General features: G+C 57.5%; 1 protein-coding gene across 1 annotated transcript; it reads left to right on the top strand.

Moving 5' to 3' along the window:
* The first annotated feature begins 10,958 nt into the window (after positions 1 to 10,958).
* Positions 10,959 to 25,720, top strand: AHDC1 (AT-hook DNA binding motif containing 1). The gene is made up of 2 exons (XM_084241530.1): positions 10,959 to 15,813; positions 25,694 to 25,720. The coding sequence occupies exon 1, from the start codon at positions 10,974 to 10,976 to the stop codon at positions 15,768 to 15,770; it is 4,797 nt and encodes a 1,598-aa protein (XP_084097656.1). The 5' UTR covers positions 10,959 to 10,973; the 3' UTR covers positions 15,771 to 15,813; positions 25,694 to 25,720.
* Positions 25,721 to 26,038: the final 318 nt, after the last annotated feature.

Below are 26,038 nucleotides of genomic sequence, written 5' to 3'. Positions count from 1 at the left end.
TGGCCTGAAGTTTGGAGAGGGGGCCTTTGTTAAGAAGAGGGACTCCCTCCCCTGGCAGCAGTGGGGGCTCTGAAGCCATCCTCCCATCTTTACTAAGTCCTAGACCCCACGGACCTGGCGACAGCAATCTCTGCCTGGCCTCTCCTGCACTGATCTCTAAGAGTCTTGTAGGAACGGCTCCTCAGGCCTCAGTGACAGCTCTCCTTCCACCACCCATTCCGTCCCTCCCTGGGTAACAGCTACATTCAGTTAGCAATGGGCGGGTGGGGGCAGCTGGGGGAAATGGCATTTCCAGGTCCTCCCTGTGCCCAGGCGACTCCCTTCCCAGCACTGTCTCCCCCAGCACCTGGCCACTGGGTTACTCAGGAGGGAGGCCATGGCGCCTCCCTTCCTGGTGTCCAGGGACCAAGGTCACGCCCAGAGCCCCGTGTGCCTCCACCTCCTCCTGGGGCCAGTGGTGTTTGTCACTGGGGCAACGTGCGGCTGTGCCCGGTGCCGGCAGTGCTGGGGTGACATTCATGCCCTGTGAGCTGTGACGCCTCTGCAGGCAGAGGACAGCACCACCCTAACTGGTGACAGTGATGGGGGGGCTGTCACCTGTCTGAGCATTCAAGGGGGTGTTGTGTACCCATCCTGCAGTTTGGAGGGAGGGCTCATAGGGAAGGTATGAGGTGAGGTGGTGTCCCTGGCTTACACTGTGGAGTGGGGGGGCTATCTCCCTTCCTCACACCTGGAAAGTGAGGCACTCTGTGTGTGTGTGTGTGTGTGTGTGTGTGTGTGTGTGTGTGTGAGAGAGAGAGAGAGAGAGAGAGAGAGAGAGAGACTGTGCATCTTGTATCTCCTTAGTGGGAGTGGAGGTGTCTGCTTGTATGTTAGTTATACCACTGTGAGAGTGACAACCTGTGTTCCTGTCTCATCCCGTCTGGGGGTGTCAGATATGCCCCTCATGCTTTTGGGGGAGTGAGAGATTGTGTGCTTAGCTCCTCCTGTTAGGAGGTAGGTCCCGACTCACATGCTGTCGCTCTGACTGCTGGCCATGAGTGAGATGTCACCATGTGCCCCTCATGCTGTTGTGGGGAGTGACACGTGTGATTATCTCATGCTGCTGGGAGATTGTCAGCAACTTGGGAACTTGTCTCTCACCCTAAAGAAACAACGTGTTGCCCGGTGGTATGGGACTGACAAGTTGGCAGGCTCTCCTGCAGACCACAAGCCCCCAAAGGCCTGGTCAGAGGCTGTCTCCAAGGCACAGGGACAAGGGTGGGTTGAGGGTGTCTCAGTCCCTCATGACCTACCTGCTGCCCAGGTGCCAGCCCTTGGGAGTGTTCCCCAGGAGGCAAGACCCAGTGTTTTTCAGACAGCACGGAAAAGGGCCTCTGGGGCTGGGGCAGGTGTGACTGGGGAGGTTTGCGTGAGGGGTTGTTCGCATGCAGGCCTGGGGGACCCTATTCCCTGCCTCTTCTGCCCCTGAAACTGTTAAACTAATTAAGGCTGTGGAGCCGCAGGATTAATCGGGGCAGCTCGGCGCGGGCCGGGAGCTCAGGTAGTCGATTAGTGCGCCGCGGAGGATATTGGATTTCTGAACCGCAAGTCAGCACTATTCGGGCCTGTTATCTCTCCGAGGCTCGAGGGTCAGGAGGCGGGAGGCTCTGGGCACGCTGGCCGCCCCCGCCTGGCCAGCTCCTGAGTGTCCACTCCCCCTGCCCACACACCGCCTCTGGCCTGTCTGCCCGGTGTACCCACCCACCCCCAGCCCTCCTGCTGCCCACCCTCTCCCAGCCCGCCTCTCTGGCACACCCTGGCCCTGTGCCTCATTCTCCCTCTGAACTCTCCTGTCCCCTGCTCTCCTTTCCTCCCACCCCGCAGGCTGGCATCCCCAGTACCACTGTGCTTCTCAGTCCCTCCTGGCCCTGCTCACACTCTGTGCCTCACTGACCTGCTCCTCAGCCCCTGGCCTCCCCCCCATCTCTGTGTCCTCCCCTATCCTTATCCCCCACTCTCTCTCCAGCCTTTCCGGTCCCCAGTCTCTGTGTGTGTGTGTGTGTGTGTGTGTGTGTGTGTCTGTGTGCGCGCGCGCGCGCGCCTGCTTATCTCTCACAGGTTCTGTCTGCCTCTCTCCTGTCTGTCTGTCTCTCTCCCTCTGTCTGTGTACTCTTTCCTTCTCTCCCTCTTGCTTTTCCTCTCTCCCTCTGGCGCTCAATCTCTCTCCCTCTCTGTCTTTTCCTCTCTCTCTCTTGTGTGGTCTCGGCTGGTGTCTGCAACCAGAACAAATCTCCCCCAGCCAACACCCCCTGAACAAGGAGGCCAGAGCAGCTAATGGGAAACATGTGATTCTGCCTTGCGCCTGGAGCACCGTGAAGGGAGCCTTAGTCCCAGCTCAGCCCCTGCTCCCCCCTTGCCGCATTCCCCCCACCTCACTGTCCCCCACCTCCCATGTCGCCCCCAGCCTGTGTGGGCACGATTGCCAGTTCCCTGGTCATTTACATTTCAGGAGGGTGGGGGAAGCTGACGTTTATCAGTTGGGGAGTATCAGGTTGTAAAGGGGCTAAGAGCAGCTTTGCTCCCTAGGTCCCCCAGCCCCCAGGGCCAGGCAGACCCCATGCAGACTCCCCCCATCACCACCATATGTAGGAGAACAGGGCCAAGATGAGCTGAGCTGTGGGGGCCTAGATGGGGGACAGCCAGTCCACCCCCACTGGAGGGTTCTGGGGCCACCCAGATTTCATTTTTTCCACCCTCCTGGGCCTCTGGGGAGCTGCAGAGGTGGGGGCTCCTCGAGGGCTTGGGAGCTGCTGGGCCGCATTTCTGTGCCCACCCAACCACGGGGGAAAGGGGGGGACGGATCAGAGGAGGGAGGCTCTGGCAGGTTGGAATTCTCCTCTGCCTGTGGATAAATTGTCCCTAATCCAGGCTTGGGGAGTTGTCTGGCTCCTACAGAGAGAGAGGAGAGAGAGAGATAGGGAGAGGGGGAGGGAAGCAAGCATACAAACACAGTGACACAGACACACTGTCTCACAAAGGGTCTCTCACATGCACACGCACGCACACACACTGACGAGTCACACAAAGGTAGCACACAAATGCTGCAGCCCCGTTGTGCTGACAGGCACACAGAGCCTCGCACACGTGTTGACACTGGCGCGGGTATGCAGGGATACAGCACAAGGACCCACTGACATGCACAGGCACACAATGGCCAAGTCACACAATACACACACGGGTGGACACACACAAGCACATACTGACCCACGGTGAAACTGACCCACAGGGACACCACGACCCTGAAAACCCAGAGAAGGCAGCGAGGTGGGGGGAGCAGTACTGATCCACAGTGACACCAGTGCCTGGAGTCATAGTCCTTGAGATCGGGAACCTGCAGGGACAGCAAGGATCAGACACACAAGCACACACACGCACACACCCAGAGAGCTGTGAGGCAGGCAAGAGTGGGTTTTGCTCCTGACACAGTGAGATGCAGAGAACCAGGCAGAGTATGTCCTCAGACATGCACACTCAGGCCTTGACACAATGGGGCACACGTCGGCACACGCTTCCCACTCCGTGTCGTCACAGCCATTCAAGCGCAGGCTCAGCTGGACACACATACAAAGCAGAATAGACCCAGGTGCTCACACCCACCCATACATGTAACTGGACACCCAACCCGGCTGCACATCAGCCTCATGCACACAGCTGAGCACACAGCTCACAGCCCACACGTGTACACTCTTAAGCACACACGCACCATGCCGAGAAGCCTACAGAAGACCAAAGAGACCCAGGAACCCGCATACAGGTGTGTTTACTCAGACAGCCGCACAGGCACAGGCTGTTTTATGGGCAGGATCTCTGACAGACATACAAATTCCCAGGCAACCAGAACCTGCAAGCAGTCCGTGAGGCCTGCTTCCCAGACCCCCTCTGGGCTCCAGTACAGACCTCAGGGAGGCAGACAAATGGGCCGGAAGCAGGGGGGTAGAGAGGAGGGCCATGGTTATTAAAGAAAACAAGAGACATAACCAGTTGCTGATGGAGAAGGGTAAACGCCAGCTGCATATACACCCCTCACGGAAATTTCATTCACCATCGCTCTGAACAGCAATGCTCACACCTGCGTTTTCAATAAGCTCGTAACATTTACTGTTTCCCCAGAGTGTTCCTCCCCACTTACAAGATCCTCCCATTTTACAGATGACAAAACTGAGAACTAGAGACACTCACTGATTTGCCTAAGATCACACAGTTAGGGTTGAACCAAGGACTAGCTGACGCCAAGGCCAAGTTCTTCCTGCCAGTGTGTGCATATGTTCACGTGCCTACGCGTGCAAGGGCACTGCTTCCCAATGGGAATCTGGAGTTCTGAGAGATAGGCTTACAGCACCCTATGAAATGAGGTCAGAGCAGTTTCATTGCGTGCAGGAGTGGACCCCATCTGGGACGGCCTCTGCTCCTGTGTCCCTCTGCACCCCGTCCCATGGCTAACTCCTCCTGTGCCCATGCTTATACCTGGGGTGCTGTGTTTGCTTCCACAGATGGGAGCTTGCCTGCCTGTCTACCTATTGGCCTGGACCCCAGAGCCCGCCCAGCTGAGCGTGTGCAGAGAGCCCCGGGTACGGGGTGACTCTCGGGCTGCTGTGGAGACCATCCTGGAGTCACTGGTGAAGACAGACCTTTCCTGCTAAGCCCAGCCTGTCTGCAGAGCCTGCTCAGGTAACCGTCTAGAGGGAAGCCAGGTCTGTGCCTGGGCCGCCCTTTGCAAGTGGGGTTCAGAAGGACTTACTGCTCAGTCCCAACAGGGACCCCTCCCACCTTAGGCCAAAAGGAGGCCCTTTATAGAATCAGAACATACTAACCCAGTTTACTCAAACCACCCATTATCCAGCCTCAGGAAACTGAGGCCCATGTATAGACAGCAAGTCCTCTGGAGTCCTGCCTCCTATTCAGGGAACTCTTCCCTGCACCTTGATCACCTGAGAGAGCTGGAAAGAGAAAGGAGCTGTGATCGTGACCAGAATTCAGAGCAGAGGTAGAAACCAAGAGTACCTAAAGAAGGCAGCTGACCCTTCTACTCGGGTCTATGGAAGAAAGCTAGGAAGCCAAGGTGAGGTGCTGCGAGGGCCTGGGTAGTCCAGGTATGGACTGCGCTCCAGGTTTGAGCCCGGGCCAGGGCAGGGGCAGGACCTGTCTCCCTGCTCCTGGTCCAGATTAGCCCACCCAAGCTCAAGAGCCACAGAGGCCAGGTGGGGCTGCCCTGCCCTGCCCTGCAGAGACAACTCCCTAAACTGACACACAAGCCTCCAGGCTCCAGGAAGCTCCCTAGAGCCCAGCCTGCCTGGGGGACCCCACCCAACTTCCAAAAGAGCATTCCTGGGCACTGAGGTCTGGGGCGGGGCCTGGGATCGGAAGGGTAGGGAGGTAGGGTATAGGAGGACCAGGGCTGTGTGTACCCCACTGTGAGCATACAGGGCGTCTGATATGCGAGCGCTCAGGCTGTGTACAAGCAGGCATGCACAGGCTCTGTTAGGTGTGCAGCGTGCTGCCTACCAGAGTTACATAAGTGGACTGGGCTGGGGCCACTTTCCAGGTCTGTGTGTAGCCACAGAGGAGTGAGTATGCAGGATTCGGGATGTGCCCTCAGCATGTGTTAGAAAGCCTGGAGCGTTGTGTGTGCCACACTGCATAGTGTGTATGTGCAGGATGCTAGTGTACACTGCAGAGGTGTGTAGGCAAGAGCCTGAACACGCCGGGGTGATGTGTGGGTACACTGGGATAGTGTGGTGTGTGTTGTGCACAGGATCTCATCCTGTGTCACTGGGCAAGGGTGTGTTTGGGGTGCACAGGGGGGTGGGGATGTGCACGTGGCTCGTTTGTGCTTTGGAGGTGGGCTGGCCAGGGCTTCAGCCGAGCTGGGCTCAGCAGTGCCCAGCCTTGTGGCCAAATCGCTGAAGTCACTTCCTTTCCAGCAGCAACTTTCCAGGAGGAGGAGTTCTTCAAACCTGGGCGGGAGGGGGGGGACGGAACAAGGAGCTCTCAGGGGAAAGAGGTGGGCGGGGGTGAGAGGCGTGGGGAGGGCCTGGTGGGGCTGGAGGAGGGGAGTCCTCTGGGAGACAGAAGGAAAGACAAGGACAGGAGTCTGGAAGGGCCAAGGGCAGGAGGGGATGGGGGTGGAGCAGGGCGGGAAGCACAGTCCCTGGGTGACCTCGGAGGGAGGAAGGGAGGGCCTCCCGGCAGGGTGACCCTCAGGTTCAGCCAGAACTGGTGTCGGTGCCCGCACACCTGGCACCCAGGGCAGGGGGCTGGCAGGGGGCGGGTCTAGGGCAGACCTGCTTGCCAGGTGCCCCACTCTGGGCAGGAAGGGGGTGGGCGAGGGCCGCACAAAGGCGCTCTGTGTGGCTGGGGGTAGGGTGGGGTGGGTAGTTCTGTGCTGTAGGGGGGGGCCCCGATGGCTCCAAGGGGCGGGGCGGGGCTTGCTCCCCTTGGGGGCATTGGCGGCTCTGAGGGGACACCTAGTGGCAAGGGAGGGTAGTGCATCGGATGACTGAGGTGGGAGGGGGTGAAGAAGCTGGAAGGGGTAGGTTAGAAGTCAAAAATTAGAACTGGTGGTTGGGACTGGGACAGTTGGAGGAGACAGCAGGGGAGGAGACTGATTCTCTGGTCAGTGAGGAAGTTGGTTTAGTGGAACCCAACAAACCTAAATTCAGACTCCCAGCTCCTCCATGTCGTGGCTGTTTGTCCTTAAGAGCATAACTCAACCTCTCTGTGCCTCCATTTAAATGCCAAACAGGTGAAAACTGCCATTGTTTTTCTCATTGCTGTTTTTGTTATGATTTTGGACAGGCGTCAGGTTGGAAAGTCTTCAGGTACAGAGTGGGTGGAAGGGGGCTGAAAAGAAGGCGAGTCAAGTCAGGAGGGTGATGAGTTGTTGCTGAGGGGGCAGATCCTGGGAGGTGAAGCCCTGGGAAGGGAGGGAAGGTGATAGGGGAGGTCTCAGAGCAGCAGTAATAGCCCCTTTGATGCAGTGTTTTCCATTTGAGGACATCCCTGGGCCTGGCTGGGAGGGAAATGGGGTGTGTGTGTGTGTGTGTGTGTGTGTGTGTGTGTGTTGGTGGGGGGGAGGAGTATGTAGGCTGGAGAGAGGGTCATGAGGAGGGAAATGGGGTGTGTGTGAGTGTGTGTGTGTGTGTGTGTGTGTGTGTGTGTGTGTTGGTGGGGGGGAGGAGTATGTAGGCTGGAGAGAGGGTCATGAGGCCGGAAGTGAGCACTGGGGCTGGCAGCCCAGCTCCCCTGGGGAGTCTGTGGGTGGGGGAGGGGGAGGCAGACTGGGGAAGGGGTGGGGTGGTCACAGCCACAGCGGGGGTGGGTGGGGCTGGGGACTCAAGGATGTGGGCTGGCGCTTCCCGGCACTGTGCACAGCAGGTTGGGCCCCCCCCAGCCCCCACCCAGTCTGCTGGTGTCCCTCTGGGCAGGCCCAGACACACTGACCCAGAAGCAGACAGAGGGACAGAAGGACCCTTTCGGTTTTGTTCACAGACCAGGCCTAGGTGGTACTCTTGGGAGGGGGCCAAGAGAATGGCTGCTGGGTGTGGTGGGGAGGGGAGCCAGCTGCTTCCCTCAGATCCTGGAGCCTGTGAGAGAGCAGTGGACAGAGTCGGGAGGTCTGGCGGGAGGGCATGCCCAAAGGTCTTCATGGGTGGGTGGAACAGAAGCAACCACTGGAGAGGTTTTGCTCTTCTGCCAAGATCATACCCTCAGGCCCAAGTGGGAGGTTTCCAGAGCAGGAGGTTTGGTGAGCTCCACCCTCCGTCAGGGGGGAATGGTGGCCTCTGGTTGGCATCTCAAGGAGGGTATCAGGAGCCACGAGGTCAGCCGTATGTGTTGAAAATCAGACTTGGAGAGTCCAGCTTGAGTCCCTTCCCTCCTTCGTGACCATGGACACACGTGGACACACAGTCCTTCCTACAAGAGCAAGGGTGAAATTCTTGAAGCAGAGAGAGCCTGGCCTGGGAGGGGCAAGTCCACATTCTCCGCTGGGCCTCGGGGAGAGCAGAGCCCTGAGTGAGCAAGTTGGCAGGAGCAACTTAGGCCTGGGAGCTGCTGAAAGGGAAGGGACAGTGGTCAGAGGATGTTCTGCCTGGGTGAGCAGCAGAACGGCCCTCCCCTGCCCTTTTGTGGCCTCAGGCAAAGTCTCTTTCTCTCCTCAGTCTCAGTTTCCTCATCTGTAAAATGGGAGGAGCACAAGGTGGCTCTAGAACAGTGTATCCACTGGTTGAGCTGATTAAAAATACAGATTCCCAGATGTCCCTTCAGATGTATGAGTCAGACTCCCCTGGATGAGGGCCTGGGTATCTGGAATGTTCCAAAGCTCCCCCAGGCCCAGGCTTTGGAAGCCAATGGGTTAGATGATTTTAAGTTTCCTCCCAGCCTTAAATTAGACCACAGCTCTAGAAGGAGCATTTTCAGGAGTGACTGAAGGGGAGTTGCAGGAGCTGAGAGGGGAAAAAGGCTTTGGACTTAGAGCAGAAGTCGGAATCCTGCCACTCCGTGACTTCAAGCAAGTTACACAAGCACTCTGAGCCTGTTTCCGCAGTAACAGGGATAGGAAGGCCTGCCTCTCACTTTGCTGCACAGACCCCATGGGTCATCCAGTGGAGGTGCTCTGTGGATTGCAAATTACTGCCCACCAGAGGGGACTGGAGGAGTGTCCCTTTTAACACCATCCAGTCCCAGAGTCAGCTCTGCAGTCTTCATTGGGGTGCCAGCACTGGGCAATATGGCAGCCATTGAGAGTCTTTGTGTGTCTTGGGGGGCGGGGTAGATCTTGAGAATCGGATCAGGACCAAACACTGGACACTGATTGGGGTCAGTCTTTTTTTTTTAAGATCTATCTGTCTGTCTGTCTATCTGTCTGTCTATTTATAGAAGAGCTGGGGTATAGGCCAGAGGTGTAAGGGATAAGAGGATTCATCAGAGACAGCGTGAGGAGCAGAACAAGCAGATCTACTGAAATATACTACAAAGGAGAGCAGCAGGCGAGATAGGAGAGGTCTGCTGCACTATATGTGGGTTAGTTCTCTGGCTGGGGTTCGAACTCAGGCAATAGTGCTGACAGGGTGATAGCGCTGAGACTTAATCTAACTGGGGTCAGTCTTAAAGCCCCTCACAGCGCTCAAGGCCCATGTAGCTTCCCTGTTCCCCAAGATCTTAGCTCCTGGGGATCAACCAGAGCCCCAAGTCCCCAGGCTCCCTTCAGAGTCTGACATGCCTGGATCTAAATCCCAGCTCTGCCCTGACCAGCTCAGGGAGTTAGTCAGTAAATATTTATGTAGCATCCATAGCCCAGGCCCTGGGGTCAGGGTGTAAACAAGACAGCCTGCCCCTGAAAAACCCGCACTCCAGAGAGGGGAGACACTGAATAGCCAGCCATACAGATAATTGATTCTAATTCGGATAAATACTGTGAAGGTGAAATAGAGAGGACTCCGAGTGTGCCGAGCAAGGGTCAGTGCAAGCCCAGAGGTGGGATGGTGGGTACCTTTCTGATAAAGGTGGAAGAGCCATCAGAGAATGTCCCTTGCCACATTCTTCTCCTGCGCCTTAACCTTCTTGGGTCACATTTTGGGGTCAGGAGATAGCGTTGTGGGAAAAGGTGGGTCTGAGTGTTCTGCGTGCCTCCTCCAATCATTTTTGCATTCATCCAGTAAGAATTTTGTAAGCTCACATGCTAATTTGGGTGTTGAGCGATATGCACAGAAGTAAACAGGGCAGGCGTTCTTGCCTTCATGGTACTTCCCACCTTCTGGTTGGACTGTTTCCTCATCTGTAAAATTGAGGTGCTGATCATGTGGACCTCAGGTTTAAAAGGAGGTTAGATGAGATAATCCAGTGTTCAGCAACAAAGAAAGTTACTCCAAGTATGAGCTTTTATTGTTGACTCCCTGGCGCAATTGTTAGATCTCTGACCTCCAGCACTCTTCACTTTTTCTTAGCAGCTCTAGTAATTAAATCACAGATCATTATCTGATCATGTTGGTCTGCCTCCTTGTGCAAGGTAGGCATGCCATAAATAATGAATGTGAATGAATGATATTGCTGCTTCTCTGAGCTTCCATTTCTTCATCTGCAAAATGGGGTCATTAATAGCCCCTACCTCGCAGGATTGGTATGAAGAATTAAATGAAACGATACCTGGACAACTTCCAGCCCAGTGCCTGGTGCGCAGTAGGTGCTCACTAAACCTGAGCTGCGATGGTCCTTTCCAGGCGCTGTCCAAGCCCCCCCGGCCTGGGCTCAGGCCGAAGTCACTCCACGGCACCCCCAGCGGACCGCTAGCAACCGGCAGAGCCCCCAGGCCCGGGGGCCCTCGCTCTCCCAGGTTAGCGGGGTGTGTGTGCTGGAGGGGTGGCTACATGGAGAAGACTGGGCAGATGGGCAGTGGTTGGGCTGCAGGCCCCAGACATCTGTATCTCCTGTCTTACTGCCCACAGAGCTCTCCAGTGTGACAGCCCAGGCGGCAGAGCCGAGGGTGAGTGGCTGGGGTTCTCCTGGAGTCCAGGGGGTGAGACTGAGAAGGAAGAGGCCATGCCCTTGTTGGGACTTCCTGGCCCTCTGGCAGGGCCTGACCCTCTCAAGTTTGATCTGGGGTGGCCACCCCACCCTGCTGATGGACTTCCCTCTCTAAAGCAGATGTCCCATTCTCCCTGAGCCCATAGCCAAGGTCTAGAATGGGGTGAGCTCTCTGTAAGTGGAACTGGGACCCTTGAGGGATTCATTGTGCATGTGGTGGTTTGGGAAAGGCGGAGGGGGGGAGACGTCGGGCCGGGGTACGGGGGCTCATTGAGGAAATGGAAAGCTATGGAGGACTTGGGTGATCAGTGAAGGACCTTCTGTCCTGCCCAGCAGGTCCTGGTCCCGGCTTCTCGCACCCTCATGTCAGCCCCGGCCCCGCCCGGCGGCCCGCGGAGGACAAGGTCAGGATGCGTGTGAAGCCCCAGGGCCTGGTGGTGACTTCCAGTGCCGTGTGCAGCTCTCCTGACTACCTCCGGGAGCCCAAGTACTACCCCGGCAGCCCCCCCACCCCCCGACCTTTGCTTCCCACCCGGCCCCCTGCCAGCCCACCTGACAAGGCCTTCGCCCACACCTTCTCCGAGAACCCACGCCCACCCCCACGCCGGGACCCCAGCACCCGGCGCCCACCAGTCCTTGCCAAGGGGGACGATCCACTGCCCCCTAGGGCAGCCCGGCCCGTGTCTCAGGCCCGCTGCCCCACACCCGCCGCAGACGGCAGCAACTCCCGGCGTCGCTGGGACAACGGGCGGGTGAACCTGCGTCCAGTGGTGCAGCTGATTGACATCATGAAGGACCTGACGCGGCTCTCCCAGGACCTGCAGCACAGCGGCGTGCACCTGGACTGTGGGGGTCTCCGGCTCAGCCGCCCACCTGCCCCACCTCCTGGTGACCTTCAGTACAGCTTCTTCTCCTCCCCCAGCCTGGCCAACAGCATCCGCAGCCCTGAGGAGCGGGCCACCCCCCACACCAAGTCCGAGCGGCCCAGCCACCCCCTCTATGAGCCTGAGCCTGAGCCTAGGGACAGTCCCCAGCCAGGCCAAGGCCATAGTCCTGGAGCCACAGCCGCAGCCACTGGTCTGCCCCCAGAGCCTGAGCCAGATGGCCCTGATTACTCGGAACTTGCTGATGCTGACATCCTTAGTGAGCTGGCCTCCCTTACTTGCCCTGAGGCCCAGATCCTGGAAGCCCAGGCCCTTGAGCCTCCGTCGCCTGAGCCGGAGCCTCAGCTTCTGGACGCCCAGCCCCGCTTCCTGGACCCACAGACCCTTGAGCCACTTGGGGAAGCTCTGGAGCTGCCGCCCCTGCAGCCTCTTGCTGATCCTCTGGGGCTGCCAGGTCTGGCCCTCCAGGCCCTGGATACCCTGCCTGACTCCCTGGAGTCGCAGCTGCTTGACCCTCAGGCACTTGATCCCCTACCCAAGCTGCTTGACGTCTCTGGCCGCCGTCTGGAGCCCCAGCAGCCCCTGGGGCCCTGCCCACTGGCCGAGCCATTGCGCCTGGACTTATGCTCACCCCATGGCCCCACTGGGCCCGAGGGTCACCCCAAGTACGCCTTGCGGCGCACTGATAGGCCAAAGATCCTATGTCGCCGGCGGAAAGCCGGACGGGGGCGCAAGGCCGATGCCGGACCTGAGGGCCGCCTGCTGCCCCTGCCTCTGCCCACAGGGCTGGCAGCTGCCCTGGCCGAGCCCCCACCACCGCCGCCGCCACCACCCCCTGCCCTGCCAGGCCCAGGCCCAGTCCCAGAGCTGGAGCCAGAATCTTCCCAGACCCCAGTAGTCCCCACCCGCAAAGGCAAATGCCGGGGTGTCCGGCGCATGGTGGTAAAGATGGCCAAGATCCCTGTATCGCTGGGGCGGCGGAACAAGACCACATACAAGGTGTCGTCCTTGAGTAGCAGCCTGAGCGTGGAGGGCAAGGAGCTGGGCCTGCGGGTATCAGCAGAACCCACCCCGCTGCTGAAAATGAAGAACAATGGACGGAACGTGGTGGTGGTCTTCCCGCCTGGTGAGATGCCCATTATTCTCAAGCGTAAGCGGGGCCGTCCTCCTAAGAATCTGCTGCTGGGTCCTGGCAAGCCCAAGGAGCCGGCCGTGGTGGCGGCTGAGGCGGCCACCGTGGCAGCGGCCACCATGGCCATGCCCGAGGTGAAGAAACGGCGGCGGCGGAAGCAGAAGCTGGCATCCCCCCAGCCATCTTACGCAGCAGACGCCAATGACAGCAAGGCCGAGTACTCCGACGTCCTGGCCAAGCTGGCCTTCCTGAACCGCCAGAGTCAATGTGCCGGGCGGTGCTCACCGCCCCGCTGCTGGACACCCAGCGAGCCCGAGTCAGTGCACCAGGCCCCCGACACCCAGAGCATCTCCCACTTCCTGCACCGCGTGCAGGGCTTCCGGCGGCGTGGTGGCAAAGCAGGCGGTTTCGGTGGCCGGGGTGGGGGCCATGCAGCCAAGGCAGCCCGGTGCTCCTTCAGTGACTTCTTCGAGGGCATCGGCAAGAAAAAGAAGGTGGTGGCGGTGGCAGCTGCTGGGATCGGGGGCCCCGGCCTCACCGAGTTGGGGCATCCACGCAAACGGGGCCGGGGGGAGGTGGATGCTGTGACTGGGAAGCCCAAACGCAAGAGGCGATCCCGGAAGAACGGGACTCTGTTCCCTGAGCAGGTGCCCAGCGGCCCAGGCTTTGGGGAGGCAGGTGCTGAGTGGGCTGGGGACAAGGGTGGTGGTTGGGCCCCTCACCATGGGCACCCAGGCGGGCAGGCGGGCCGAAACTGTGGGTTCCAGGGGACCGAGGCCCGGGCTTTTGCCTCCACTGGGCTAGAGAGTGGGACTTCGGGCCGGGGCAGCTACTACAGCACAGGCACCCCTGCGGGCCAGACTGAACTCAGCCAGGAACGCCAAAACCTCTTCACCGGCTATTTTCGCTCACTGCTCGATTCGGATGACTCCTCCGACCTCTTGGACTTTGCCCTCTCAGCCTCTCGCCCAGAATCCCGGAAGGCATCAGGCACCTACGCGGGGCCCCCAACCAGCACCCTGCCTGCCCAGCGGGGCCTGGCCACCTTCCCCAGCCGGGGAGCCAAGGCCAGCCCAGTGGCAGTGGGCAGTGGTGGGACTGGGACAGACCCCTCCTTCCAGCCTGTTCTGCCCGCTCGCCAGACCTTCCCACCCGGCCGGGCGACGAGCTATGGGATAACCCCAGCCACGTCAGACTGCCGAGCAGCCGAGACCTTCCCGAAGCTGGCTCCCCCTCCTTCAGCTGTGGCCCGCTCACCCACCACCCACCCGCCCGCCAACACCTACCCCCCCCAGTACAGTGGCTATGGGGCCGGACAGAGTGTATTCGCCCCAGCTAAGCCCTTTACGGGCCAGGACTGTGCTAATAACAAAGACTGCAGTTTTGCCTACGGCAGCGGCAACAGCCTGCCTGCCTCACCCAGCAGCGCCCACAGTGCCGGATATGCCCCACCGCCTAGCGGTGGCCCCTGCCTGCCACCAAGCAAGGCCTCCTTCTTCAACAGCTCTGAGGGGGCCCCTTTCTCTGGTTCAGTCCCCACACCCCTACGCTGTGACAGCCGGGCTAGCACCGTCTCACCCGGCGGCTACATGGTGCCCAAGGGCACCACCGCCTCTGCCACCTCTGCCTCCGCTGCATCCTCTTCCTCCTCCTCCTTCCAGCCCTCACCTGAGAACTGTCGGCAGTTTGTGGGGGCTTCTCAGTGGCCTTTCCGGCAGGGCTATGGAGGCCTGGACTGGGCCTCAGAAGCCTTCAGTCAGCTCTACAATCCCGGGTTCGACTGCCACGTCAGTGAGCCCAACGTGATCCTGGACATCTCCAACTACACGCCACAGAAGGTGAAGCAGCAGACGGCGGTGTCTGAGACCTTCTCCGAGTCGTCCTCCGACAGCACCCAGTTCAATCAGCCGGTCGGTGGCGGTTTTAGGCGTGCCAACAGCGAGGCCTCCAGCAGCGAGGGCCAGTCGAGCCTGTCCAGCCTGGAGAAATTGATGATGGACTGGAATGAGGCATCGTCCGCCCCGGGCTACAACTGGAACCAGAGTGTCCTCTTCCAGAGCAGCTCCAAGCCCGGCCGCGGACGGCGGAAGAAGGTGGACCTATTTGAGGCCTCACATCTGGGCTTCCCATCATCTGCCTCGGCCACGGCCTCAGGCTACCCGTCTAAGCGGAGCACTGGACCCCGGCAGCCACGGGGTGGACGAGGTGGTGGGGCCTGCTCAGCCAAGAAGGAGCGGGGTGGTGCAGCGGCCAAAGCCAAGTTCATCCCCAAACCACAACCGGTCAACCCGCTGTTCCAGGACAGCCCCGACCTCGGCTTGGACTACTATAGCGGAGACAGCAGCATGTCACCACTGCCCTCACAGTCGAGGGCCTTTGGCGTGGGTGAGCGAGACCCCTGTGACTTCATGGGACCCTACTCCATGAACCCGTCCACGCCATCCGACGGCACCTTCGGCCAAGGTTTCCACTGCGATTCGCCCAGTCTGGGCGCCCCTGAGCTAGACGGCAAGCATTTCCCACCACTGGCCCACCCACCCACAGTGTTTGATACTGGCCTGCAGAAGGCATACTCACCCACCTGCTCACCCACACTGGGCTTCAAAGAAGAGCTACGGCCGCCACCCACAAAGCTGGCTGCCTGTGAGCCCCTCAAGCACGGGCTCCAGGGGGCTAGTCTGGGCCATGCGGGTGCAGCGCAGGCTCACCTGAGCTGCCGGGACCTGCCGCTGGGCCAGCCCCACTATGACTCTCCCAGCTGCAAGGGTACGGCGTATTGGTACCCACCGGGCTCAGCTGCCCGTAGCCCGCCCTATGAAGGCAAGGTGGGTACAGGGCTGCTGGCTGACTTCCTGGGCAGGACGGAGGCCGCGTGCCTCAGTGCCCCACACCTGGCTAGCCCACCGGCCACGCCCAAGGCCGACAAGGAGCCACTGGAGATGGCCCGGCCACCCGGCCCACCCCGTGGCCCCACTGCAGCCGCTGCTGGCTATGGCTGCCCGCTCCTTAGTGACTTGACCCTGTCCCCGGTGCCGAGGGACTCGCTGCTGCCCCTGCAGGATACTGCCTACAGGTATCCAGGCTTTATGCCGCAGGCGCATCCCGGCCTTGGTGGGGGCCCCAAGAGCGGCTTCCTGGGGCCCATGGCGGAACCTCACCCTGAGGACACATTCACCGTCACCTCCCTGTAGTGCCAACTGAAGTGCCGACTGGACCTCGAGGTTTTGTTCCTGGGTGAGTGTGGGGATGGGGGTGCAGTGGGCAGAGACTGGGGGTGTTGGGAGAGGGTTGGGAGGATGAGGACATTAGCACTTGGGCAAGGGGAAGAGGTACAGTGATGAGCAGGAAGGATTTAAGAAAAGATTGGGAACCTGGCAGCAGGAGTTGGAATTCAAGAAAGAGTCTGGGATTAGCTGTTGGGGACAGTTTTAGGGAGCAGATGGATACTTGGGTGGGGAACCCAACATAGGGCTTGAACATGGAGTGAGTGGGGCATGTTGAAATGACTGGAGGACCGTAGGCTGAATGGGGCCATCTGGTTTGGTTCATCAAGTATTTATTTAATCCTCCATGCTAGGTCATGGGCAGGCACCTTACTGAGTTCCAGGAAACTGTCCACTTGCTCTCTCGCAAGGGAAGGCATTCGCATCACCCTGTGCAAGACAGGTGAAGGGAGGAGCACGTTGCACAACTACCTGCCAGGGCCTTTGCAGGGTACAAACCTTGCTAGGCTCCCTTCTCTCTCCAGGAGCTTCCATTTAATCCAAGATGTAGTGTGACGAGGGCCAGGCTAAGAGTGTGGCCAGAATGTCTCGGGTTACAGATCCTACAAAGGCTTTATAAAACAACCCGAAGTATCCTTTCCTCGTCTCCTAGTTACCCCCCTAAAGGTTATTTTTCAACATCTTTGACCTGAGATAGGCTCTGAGTTGTTAGGGGTCAGGATCCAGAGTGGTGAACGGGTGTTGGGATCCCACTGTGTCAGGGACTCTGCAGCCCATTGGCCTGTCCCCAGCAGGATGTTTCCTGCCTCTAAAAAGCCAAATGCTTTTCCAAGAGGTCAGTGAAGTAAGATTAGATATTTAGATACTGTTTTTATTAGGCATAGTGACCTTGTTAGTAGGAGTCATGATTTTGGTCTTCTCAGAACTTCGTGCTTATAAAATGGAAAATAAAAGAGGGAGAATGCCCCTAAGAGGGTGAACAGGAGCGAGGGTTGGTGGAATCATTTTTTTGAAAAACAACCTTTTTCAAAACTATAGCCACAACTGGTCCACCAAATCCCCCTTTTGGATCACAGACTTGTCAAAAAATTGGCCCAGACAATAGTAGATGGTGCTGGCGTGGTCTGGGGGCCTGATCCCTCATTCTGCCCCTCTGCTGCTGCTGCAGCCTCCTGGGAGTGTCTCTTCCTGGAGAAGGATAGCAAGGCTCTCGGAAAGCCCCGTCAGTCTGTGCTTCAGGGGAGGCCATTCGAGGCCAGGGTGACTCAGGGTCCTAAAGTCATGTCAGTGGGAACTTATTACCCCTTCTCTGCCTGACTCCAGGTCCCCTGGGTCCTGAAGGTGGCAAAGGGCAGCACGTGGGAGTCAGGAGACTGGGGGAGGACCATTCTCCAATTAGCTACCAACTTGCTACATGCCCTTGACCAGGCTTTTACACACACACACACACACACACACACGCACGCACACACACACACACACACCACCTCACCTCTGTTTCCCCGTCTGTTCAAGGAAATTAACTTTGATAATCTCTTGGGTTCTTGCAACCCTGCATGGCATAGACAATGGACCAAACTTTTTTTTTGGCAGCATATTTTTCTTCCTAGTGAAGCCAAGCCAAGATTAAAATGGCCTTCCATTCCCTGTGCGTCTCACTGCAAGCAGCAGAGCTGCAGATCTGAAGCAGGCCAGGGAGAAGCTGCTTAGGGTTTAAAATGTCAAACTCTTGATCCTCCTCACTGGAGGGGAGATGTCTCGTGGATAATCCAGAAATGTGAAATAATCCAAAAACCCTTCCTCCCAGGCTCTGGGTGGGAAAATAAACGCTATGGGGGCTGGGCGCTTGGGCAGGTCACAGCTCACTGAGATACATAATGGAACCGCCCAGTGAGGCCTGAACGCAGGAGGAACTGGGATGCCATCCAGCCCTACACTCTGGCCCTGCTTCCTGCTCAGAGCTAGGAGTTGGCAGCGCTATCCTCAAACTGATGCATTCAGTTGTTCCAGAGACATCTGTCCAGCACCCATTATATGCCAGGCTTTGGGGGCACCACAGTGAATACCGCAGTGAGGTCCTGGTCCTCAGGGGGCTTCCAGTTTAGAGGGAAAGACAACAAATAGAATGACAGGAAGCACTTAACCAAAGGAAGGACTGTGCAAGAGAGGAAAGCGAGCTGGCCGGAGAGCCTGTAGTAGGCTCGCCAGAACCTGCAGCTGATGCCTGAAGGATGAGGGGGCGTCAGCTAGACAGGGAGTGGGAAGAGCATTCTGGGCAGAGGGAACAGCAGTGGGTAAAGCTGGGAGGCAGGAAATTGCTCGGCTTTGACCTTGGACCGAGAACTCATGGAAGCACTAAAGATTAGGTCTCAGCTGGCAGGCAAGGGTCACAGCAGGCAGGCAGCTGCAGTAGACAGGCAAGCAGTGGGGACGGCATGGGGAGGGCTGTCTCCCCTCTGTCTCTGAGATATAAGGTGGCACAAGCTCCCTCCTCCTGTGCCAGGATTGTGGGGATTATAGGGAAGGAGAATGGGGAGGGAGAAGAGTCATCAGAGGGAGTGTCTTCACCAGCAGAGAGAGGACAGTGACACACTCATTCAACAGCAGACAGCACTTTTGACGCCTGGCATGGGAGAAGCAGTAATTCAGCTCAGCCTCACATCTTGAGCCCATCCATGCCCATCCCAGTGCCAGGCACAGGGGAGACAGAGCGGACATGGCGCCTGTCCTCAGAGTTCAGCATCCACCCCAGGAAGCTAAAACAAGTACACAAAGAACCTACAATCTCTCAGTGAAAAGTGACAGGTGCCCAGGGCCAGGGAGAAATGAGGCTTGTGCCCCAGGAAGGTGGGTGTCGGGTCAGAAGGCATCTCTCTGCCACTATGATAAGAAAAGCCACATGTGTTTGTGCTGGGCGCTTCACACAGCGCTCCACGCAGACTTGCACAGCGGCTGGGAGAGGGGGAAGGTCTGCCCTCCCCCATCAGAGAGTCGAGGAAACAGGTGTTGCCGTGAGCCTTGTCCAGAGAGCCATAGTTAATAACTGGCAGAGCCAGGATTCGAACCCACTACTGCCCACCAAGTGCTGGGTACTCTTATGCAGCTCCCTCTCTACGCCTCACCCCTGATTCCCCATCCACAAAACGATGCGTTGGTTGAACGTGCCCTGCAACTCTTTCTGGGTCTGATGTATTAAGTGGATTTTGAGGTTCTGTGGAAGAAGCTGCTTTTGAGCTCGACCTTGAAGAACAGGCAAGATTTGGAGACTGGGGGAAGGGCATTCCAGGCAGAGGGAACTGCAGACAAGGGCAGGTCACATCCCAATGTGAATTAGAAGAAGATAGCCAGAGGAGCAGGAGTGGGGATTGGGACGGCCCAACTGGCTTCAGAGCTGCGGCTGATGGGACTGAGAGAGAAGGGGAGGAGGTGGGAGGCCCCTGCACCTGGGCAGACATCTTCTCTGGTCCCTGAGATGAACTGCAGAGCCAGACAGACTGGCTCCCCCTTGCAAACTCATGGTCAGAGATCAGCACTGCCAGGCCCTAGAGACTGAGGTGGGAGGGGAGGAGGGGCCTTCCGAGGTGTTCAGGAATCTCTAGCACCCCTCTCTTCCCTGTTCCCCCTCGGCCTGGACCTGAGGCCAAGAGAAATGTCACAGGTCCTCCGAGGTTACACCAGCTGGGGCTTGACCAGAGCAGGAAGCAGTTTCCAAGGCCACCATCCAGCCGGGATCAGCAGGCATGTCCAGACCTGGGCCAGGTCCTGGCTGCTCTGGGCTTTGTCTCTCCATGCCTTGAAACCTCAAGAGGTCACTTGATCTTTCCCCTGGCTCTGAGCGGGAGGCCCTCACATCAGGGGTCAGCCAGTCCTGCCTCTCCTGGGCTCCTCTTCCCATTCACAGAGGCCATCCGCCCTCCACTTCTATCTCTTGCCTTTACCACAGCCATTTTTAGGCCAGGCCTTCTTGTTCTAAGCCCTCATTTCCTGGAAATCTAATCTCTCTGTGAAACATGCCCTCTCATGCTCCTCCTCTCCCATCTCTCCACAACCTTGCAGACCCGGAAGAACCCAAGGGAACATGGCCCTGAAACTGGAGGGTGGTGGCTAGAGCGTGCCTGTGGGCGTACACGGGCGGCTGTACAGAGCCCAGCCCACCCCTGACCAGCTGTGACCTGGCAGTCCTGTCACCTCGCTGTGTTCTTGTGAGAATGAAAAGAGATTACCTGTGAAGCACTTCACCTGGTCCCCGGCACATAGTGGGTGATAAATGGGGGGTGAATACCTCCCCACAGACGGAATTCTGGGGCCGCGGACCCTTTGCTCCCTGCTCGGGGCTCCGCAGCCAGCCCTCCTTTCCTGCTCTCCCTGTTCCTTCCCTAGGAAGGACCTTGTATTCTAGGGGGGACCTGGGGTCTTTGGCAGGGTGCAATACCACCTAGTTATTTGCCTTAGTAACTGGGCTGAGTCCTCCTTGGGGAACCCAGAGAAAAGGTAAGTCACCGGCCCCAACCCCAAGGAACTTGAAGCCTGATGGGTGGGCGGGAGGACCCAGACTCCTAGATGGCCTGGGTCAGATAGAAGGCCTCTCCACTCCAGTCCTCTCTCCCCGTGCAGATAATCTGAAAAAGATTTCCTCGTGCCTCCCTAGATTCCCCCCAGCCCCACCCCCCATCCATACAGATTTGCCATCTTTGTCCTTGTAACTTTTGCTGCCATGGTTCCCTCTGTTTGTGCCGGAGGACAGAGGAAGTGAGTTAACTCTGTTCAACACATAAGAAGCAGCCGTCTGCTGGGGGCCAAGCATTGCATTTGGTGCTGATGGCACCACTGAGCAAGACAAGTACCTGCCCTCTCAGAGTCTGCAGGCTGCAAATGGGTGTTCCTTAAGAGCCTCTATGTGGGCATCACTCTCCAGGGGAGGGAAAGAAAGGCTTCCTGGAGGCAGAAATGGGTCTCAGACAGATTTGAGGCTTCAGAAGCTTAGCCCCAGGTCAGCATAACCAGCACCTGCCAAGTCTCTGCCCCAGCACCTGCCTACCCTCTCTCCCCAAATCCATTCCCTTCACTGCAGCCACCAAAGTGCTGTTCTTCAGCATTTTGCTTGCATGACGTCTGGACGCGCCCCCCGCCAATACTTACAGGGTGAAATGATTAAAACATCTCTCTAGTGATTCCATCGCTAACACCTTTTGCATCCTCCCTTCTAAAGAACAAAGGTCCAGCTTCTTAGCCTGGTATTCTGGGTGTTCAAGGCTTCCTTTTCAGCCCTGACCTCCCTCTCACATATATATATATACCTTTCCGCCCCTTCGACAGTAAAATCAGAAGGGAGCTTTCCTGGAGAAGCTCTCTGCCCATTGTGCCCCATGCCTTTGCTCTGGCTGTTCCCTGGCCTGGGTTGCCCTTCTTACCCACCATCCATCTCCCACCTGTCAGTTTCTATCTTTCACTCAGATATCACCTCCTCCAAGAAGCATTCCAGGATCCTTCCCAGGCCCAGTTAATCTCTAGCCCTGTATGCATCCGTGACAGCCCTTCCTGGGAATGTCCTCTTCACCGCGCCATCAGCTCCTTTAGGCTGGTTACTCATCTCTGTGTGCTGTCCCCTCCCTCCCCAGTGTCTCATCACGCCTGGAACATTTCAGGAGTCAGGGCTGGTGTTTTCCCTTGAGTCAAAGAAGAGCATGTAGATTAGGGAGCACTGTAAGAGGAAAGGTTAAGCACAGGGGGCTGGGTAAGAGGTGATTTCTCCCTCCCCACCACTGTCATGAAGATAGGCCCCTGAAAATGGGGCGGAACGTATATAAATAAAGCAGTTCAAGCTCTAAGGGCTAACCGGGCTTTTGAAGTTCTCCAAGCACAGCCCCTCCCAGTTCTCGGGGGAGAGGGACCCCAAGGACACAGCCCCCCAGGCAGGAAGCACAGAAGGTAGGGCCCACAAGGGCCCTCAGGGATTGCCCGCTTCCTCTGTTTTTGCTGGTTTCTCAGCTCCCACTTCAGTCACGTGCCTGACGCACACCTCAGTAATGCCTGTCTTCACCCAGCATCTCCAATCAGTAGATTGGGGTCTTTGAGTGTTTGGGGGTGCCTCCTCCCAGGAAGGCTAAGGCATGTGAGGCTCTGGAGGGGGAGACATACAAGGTTGGTGGGTGACCATGGCTGTGAAAGCTCCCCCACGAGCCTCCCCCTCTGTGCCCACCCCTGAGAGAGGTGGGAGGAGACCTCTAAAGAGGGTCTGAGTGGCTAAACTAGAATTTAAGAAACGTTCTAGTCACTGGTGGACACAGGTTTTGAAAACCTCCTCTGGAGTCAGAGGGGAGGCCATACACACACCCCTCACCCCTCAGTCTCCCTATCCCCAGTGATCTCCAGCTCTACCCTACCTGAGAGTATCTCCATCTGTCAGGTCTGGTCTGGGCCCAGCCAACCATGTCCTCTCCACATTTAAGAGATGCACAGGCAGGACTTCGCTTGAAAATGTCCAAGTTGCTGGATCTGCCGGTGGGCGTCTGTGCTTTGCCTCTGAACCCTTGTCTTTGGGGGTACCATCCAGTGCTTGAAGGTCTCCCCTTAACCTGTTCAATCCCTGCATTTTACATAGAAACTGAAGCCCAGAGAGGGAAAGGACTTGCCCTGCATCACACAGCAGATCAGCCCAATTCTCGTACGTTCTTCCCCTCTGCCTTGTTTGCTGTGGAGACGCCCTTCTGGAGAGCAGAGACTAGAAGGCTCATGGCGGGCAGTTAGTGGGCGTGACGAAATGCCTGCTGGTTGCTGAGATGAATAATCAGATATGTGCCCCTTTTGGTGGGGGGGAGCAGCGCTGGACAACCTGATTTATACATGGTCTGCAGCACTTTGAATCCCTGCTCAGCTATCCCTCGGTTCTCCCAGCGCCTGCTTCCGGAGACCACTTAGTGCCCTGGCCCCTCAGATGGTAAAGCCGCTGGAGCGGAGGACTCAGCAGACTGTGATCTGCAGTCGTTCATTATGGAGTCACTAAAAGGTTAAATCTCATGAACAGTGGCCGGTGTCCTGGGGCGCGAGGCGCATGCTGGCATTGGGGATACAGAGGTACCACACACAGGTCTCTGCCCTGGAGGAGTGTGGAAGGGAATGACAAGTGCACCGGTCGCTATGGTAACCCGGTGGGCTAAGGAGGCATCCGGGAGCTGTGCAAGACCTGAGCTGGACCTTGACACGCTGCTCCGACTTAGGCCGGTCATCGCTCTACCCTTCGCCCGGCACATGTTCCTGACCCCAGCGTGCGCTGGGCGCGGCGCTCGGCAGTGAGCTGAAGAGCTTCAGTCCCTCCCGCCAAGGCTGGCCTAGGTGCCCCCTTAGTGCTCTGGGCTTTCCTTGGCTTAGCCCCCATCTCCCTGCATTGTCACTGCCTGGTTTGGGGTCTGCGCTGCTTCCCCCAGTGGCTCTGTAAGACCCTCGAGGGTGGGGACCAGATCTATCCTGATGTCTGCTTTGTCTCCGGTGCCCTGTCTCCAGTGCCAGTGAGGTCAGGGGCCCCCACAGCAGCAGCATTACCCCTTCTGGGGAGCTCAAGAACCTCCCATGTTGGTGCTCTCTCCCTCCCCCCACCGACCCCCAGATTCTGGCCAAGTCATGAAAGCTGGGAAGGGCGGTGGGAGGAGGAAGGTGAGCCGGTGTGGCTTAGCTGAGACTGAGAAAGCCTCCCCGCTGCCTGGCCACCGGCACCACGGGAATGGTTCTGGCAGGATCTGCCTGCTGGGCTGAGATCACCATGGAGACCTGGCTTGGAGAGGGTCACTGGCAGTGGCTAAGGGCTGGAGGGGGCGGGGGCGACAGGGATTTGTGCAGAGGCTCCCAGCCGACCCAGGGCCCTTGGGGGAATTAGGGGAGGCTGGGGGGGTTCAGTGTAATCGCCTGTTAAGTGGCTTGGAGCAGCCCTCCCAAATTTGCACCTCACTTGTCACCCCAACAGAGGTTCCTTAGCTTGGCAACTGTCCTACAGATAGATACTCCCAGCCCTCCAGCTGAAATAGTTACCCCAGATACAATAGCCCTGCTGCTCATGGATACCCCTCTTCTCTACAGCTGTTCTTGTTTGTCTCCCTAACTAGAGAGCTGAGATCCATCCCAACAGCAACCCCCCTACAAAAGCTGCTTTTCTACCAGTTACCCCAGCTGTCACCCTAACAGGCATGCCTCTTACCCCTACAGCCAATTTGCCATCCTTCCTCACCTGCAGGAGACCTGACAGCCCAACAGACTTGCAGCCCCTACCCCCTCTGCGTGCCTCCGCTGCCACCTACTCTGATAACTGTGATGGGGTGCTGCCCCTGCTTGGCAGGCGCCCACCTCGTTCCCCTGGCCCTTGGGGGGGGTCCTGGCAAGTCCAGCCTCAGGACAAAAGTCTTCCCTGGGGCTGACTGCCCAGCAGACAGCAGCTGAGGCTGAGCAGAATTTCAATGTGGCCCTGTTGGGAAGGCAAGCCAAGAAAGAGGACAAGAGAGAAGAAGCTGCTTTCTGCTGCTGCCTGGTTCCTGTGGAGGGGGCAGGAGGAGGCAGGGGTTTGCTGAGGCTTTTTAGGAGGTAGTTTTAGCACCCCCAACCCTGACCTTTAATTCTGTGGGATGTGCACTCATAAAGGGTGGGAGACTTGAACTTCAGAGCTGAGAAGATAGAACTCTGAGAGAGCCAGGCCAGTGACTGGAGAATGACCAAGCCCATCCCTGTCCATCCGGGCACCTTCCCATTAACCCCAGTAAAGTCAAAGGTCTGGATAGAGCAGTCAGGCCCCTGCAAATTAGTACCGTCTAGAGAAAGGGGTTCTTTAGACTCCAGTTTCTGGTGATTGTAGACATTGAGGACTTGGGGGTTCAGGAAGGCAGTGGATACAGCCAAACTGGTGATAATGTGTTAGACAGGCAGGTTCTTTATTCAGACAGGCTTCTTTCTTACCTCACCAAAGGACCAGAGTGGATTGATGGGGACTGGGAAGAGGGTGGATTCAGAAGAAAGAAAGCAACATTTAACACCTATGCTGTGCTGCGGCCCTGTTTTCCCCATGTGCGCCATTCCTCAGAGCAGCCTAGGTGGAGGAATTATTAAACTTGCTGTTATTTGAGGAAACTGAGGCTGGGAGAGCCCAACTGGCCCTGGCCCCAGGAAAATAACAAAGTAGCTGATAAAATTTTGCATCTGTGCCAGGCTGAATCAGCCTTAAATATTGCGTCCTCCCAACAAACCTGAGGTAGTCCATTACCCTTTTTCAGATGAGTAAATTGAGACTTACCACTTGCCCAAGGATACAGAGCTAGTAAATGGTGGCGCTGACATTTGAGTGCAGCTGTATCTACCTTGAGAGCCCAAGTTCTTCACAAATCTCACTGCTTAGAATCCCTACTTCTCATCCAGGTCAAGTGTGGGCCTTGGGCACACATCTAGTTTATAGGTGGAAAAATTGAGCTCATAAGAGGTCTGAGAAAAACTGGAAAACTGAGCCAGAAGTGGTCTGTGATGGGGGCTGCTTGGAGTTATTTATTTATGCATACAAGAGCTGGGGTACAGGCCAGAGGTGCAGGGGAGATTCACCAGAGACAGAGTGGGGAGCAGAGCAGGTGCATCTACTGAAACACACTGCTGAGGGGAGCAGCAGGCGAGTCAGGAGAGGTCTGCTGCGCCATGTGGATCAGCTCCCTGGCTGGGGATTGAACTCCATAGGTTGTGTCTTAGCCCCTTGCGCCACCAGGGAGTCCCGACTGCCTGGAGTTTACTGGGTGATGTTCCTTCTCCCAGAGCCCTGGCAGAAACTGGATGGGAGCCCCAACCTTACCTTCTCTCCCCCACCGACTCTCAACTCCGTGTCTGTGTGCCTGCAGCTGATTTCTCCTGCCTCTTCTGTTTCTTTGCAGCTTTCAGAAAACCAACGCCAAGACCCCTCCCAGCGTCCACATCGTCTTCTGGCAGGAGCACCTGCCCCTCTGCCTCCAGCCCCACCCCACCTGCACCCCTGTAGCCCATCTCCCCCTCTCCCCCTCCCTGCCCATCTCCTCCACGCAGAAGCCGAAGGTGAGCCCTTTCTGCACAAAACCAGCAATTGTAAATACTTTTTAAAAATGTATAAAACTTAAAAACAAAACACAGTTTTAGAAAAAGACAAAAAAAAGAGAGAGAGAGAGCGCGCGTGTGCAAGAGGTTGCGAGCGGGGCCCCCGAGGTGTCCAGAGCCCCTGCAAGTATGCACTGAGAAATTTATCT

This window comes from Talpa europaea (genome assembly GCF_964194135.1).
Source record: "Talpa europaea genome assembly, chromosome: 9".
Taxonomy (NCBI): domain Eukaryota; kingdom Metazoa; phylum Chordata; class Mammalia; order Eulipotyphla; family Talpidae; genus Talpa; species Talpa europaea.
The sequence above is the reverse complement of the archived record's forward strand: the minus strand, read 5'-3'. Positions and strand labels throughout refer to the sequence as shown.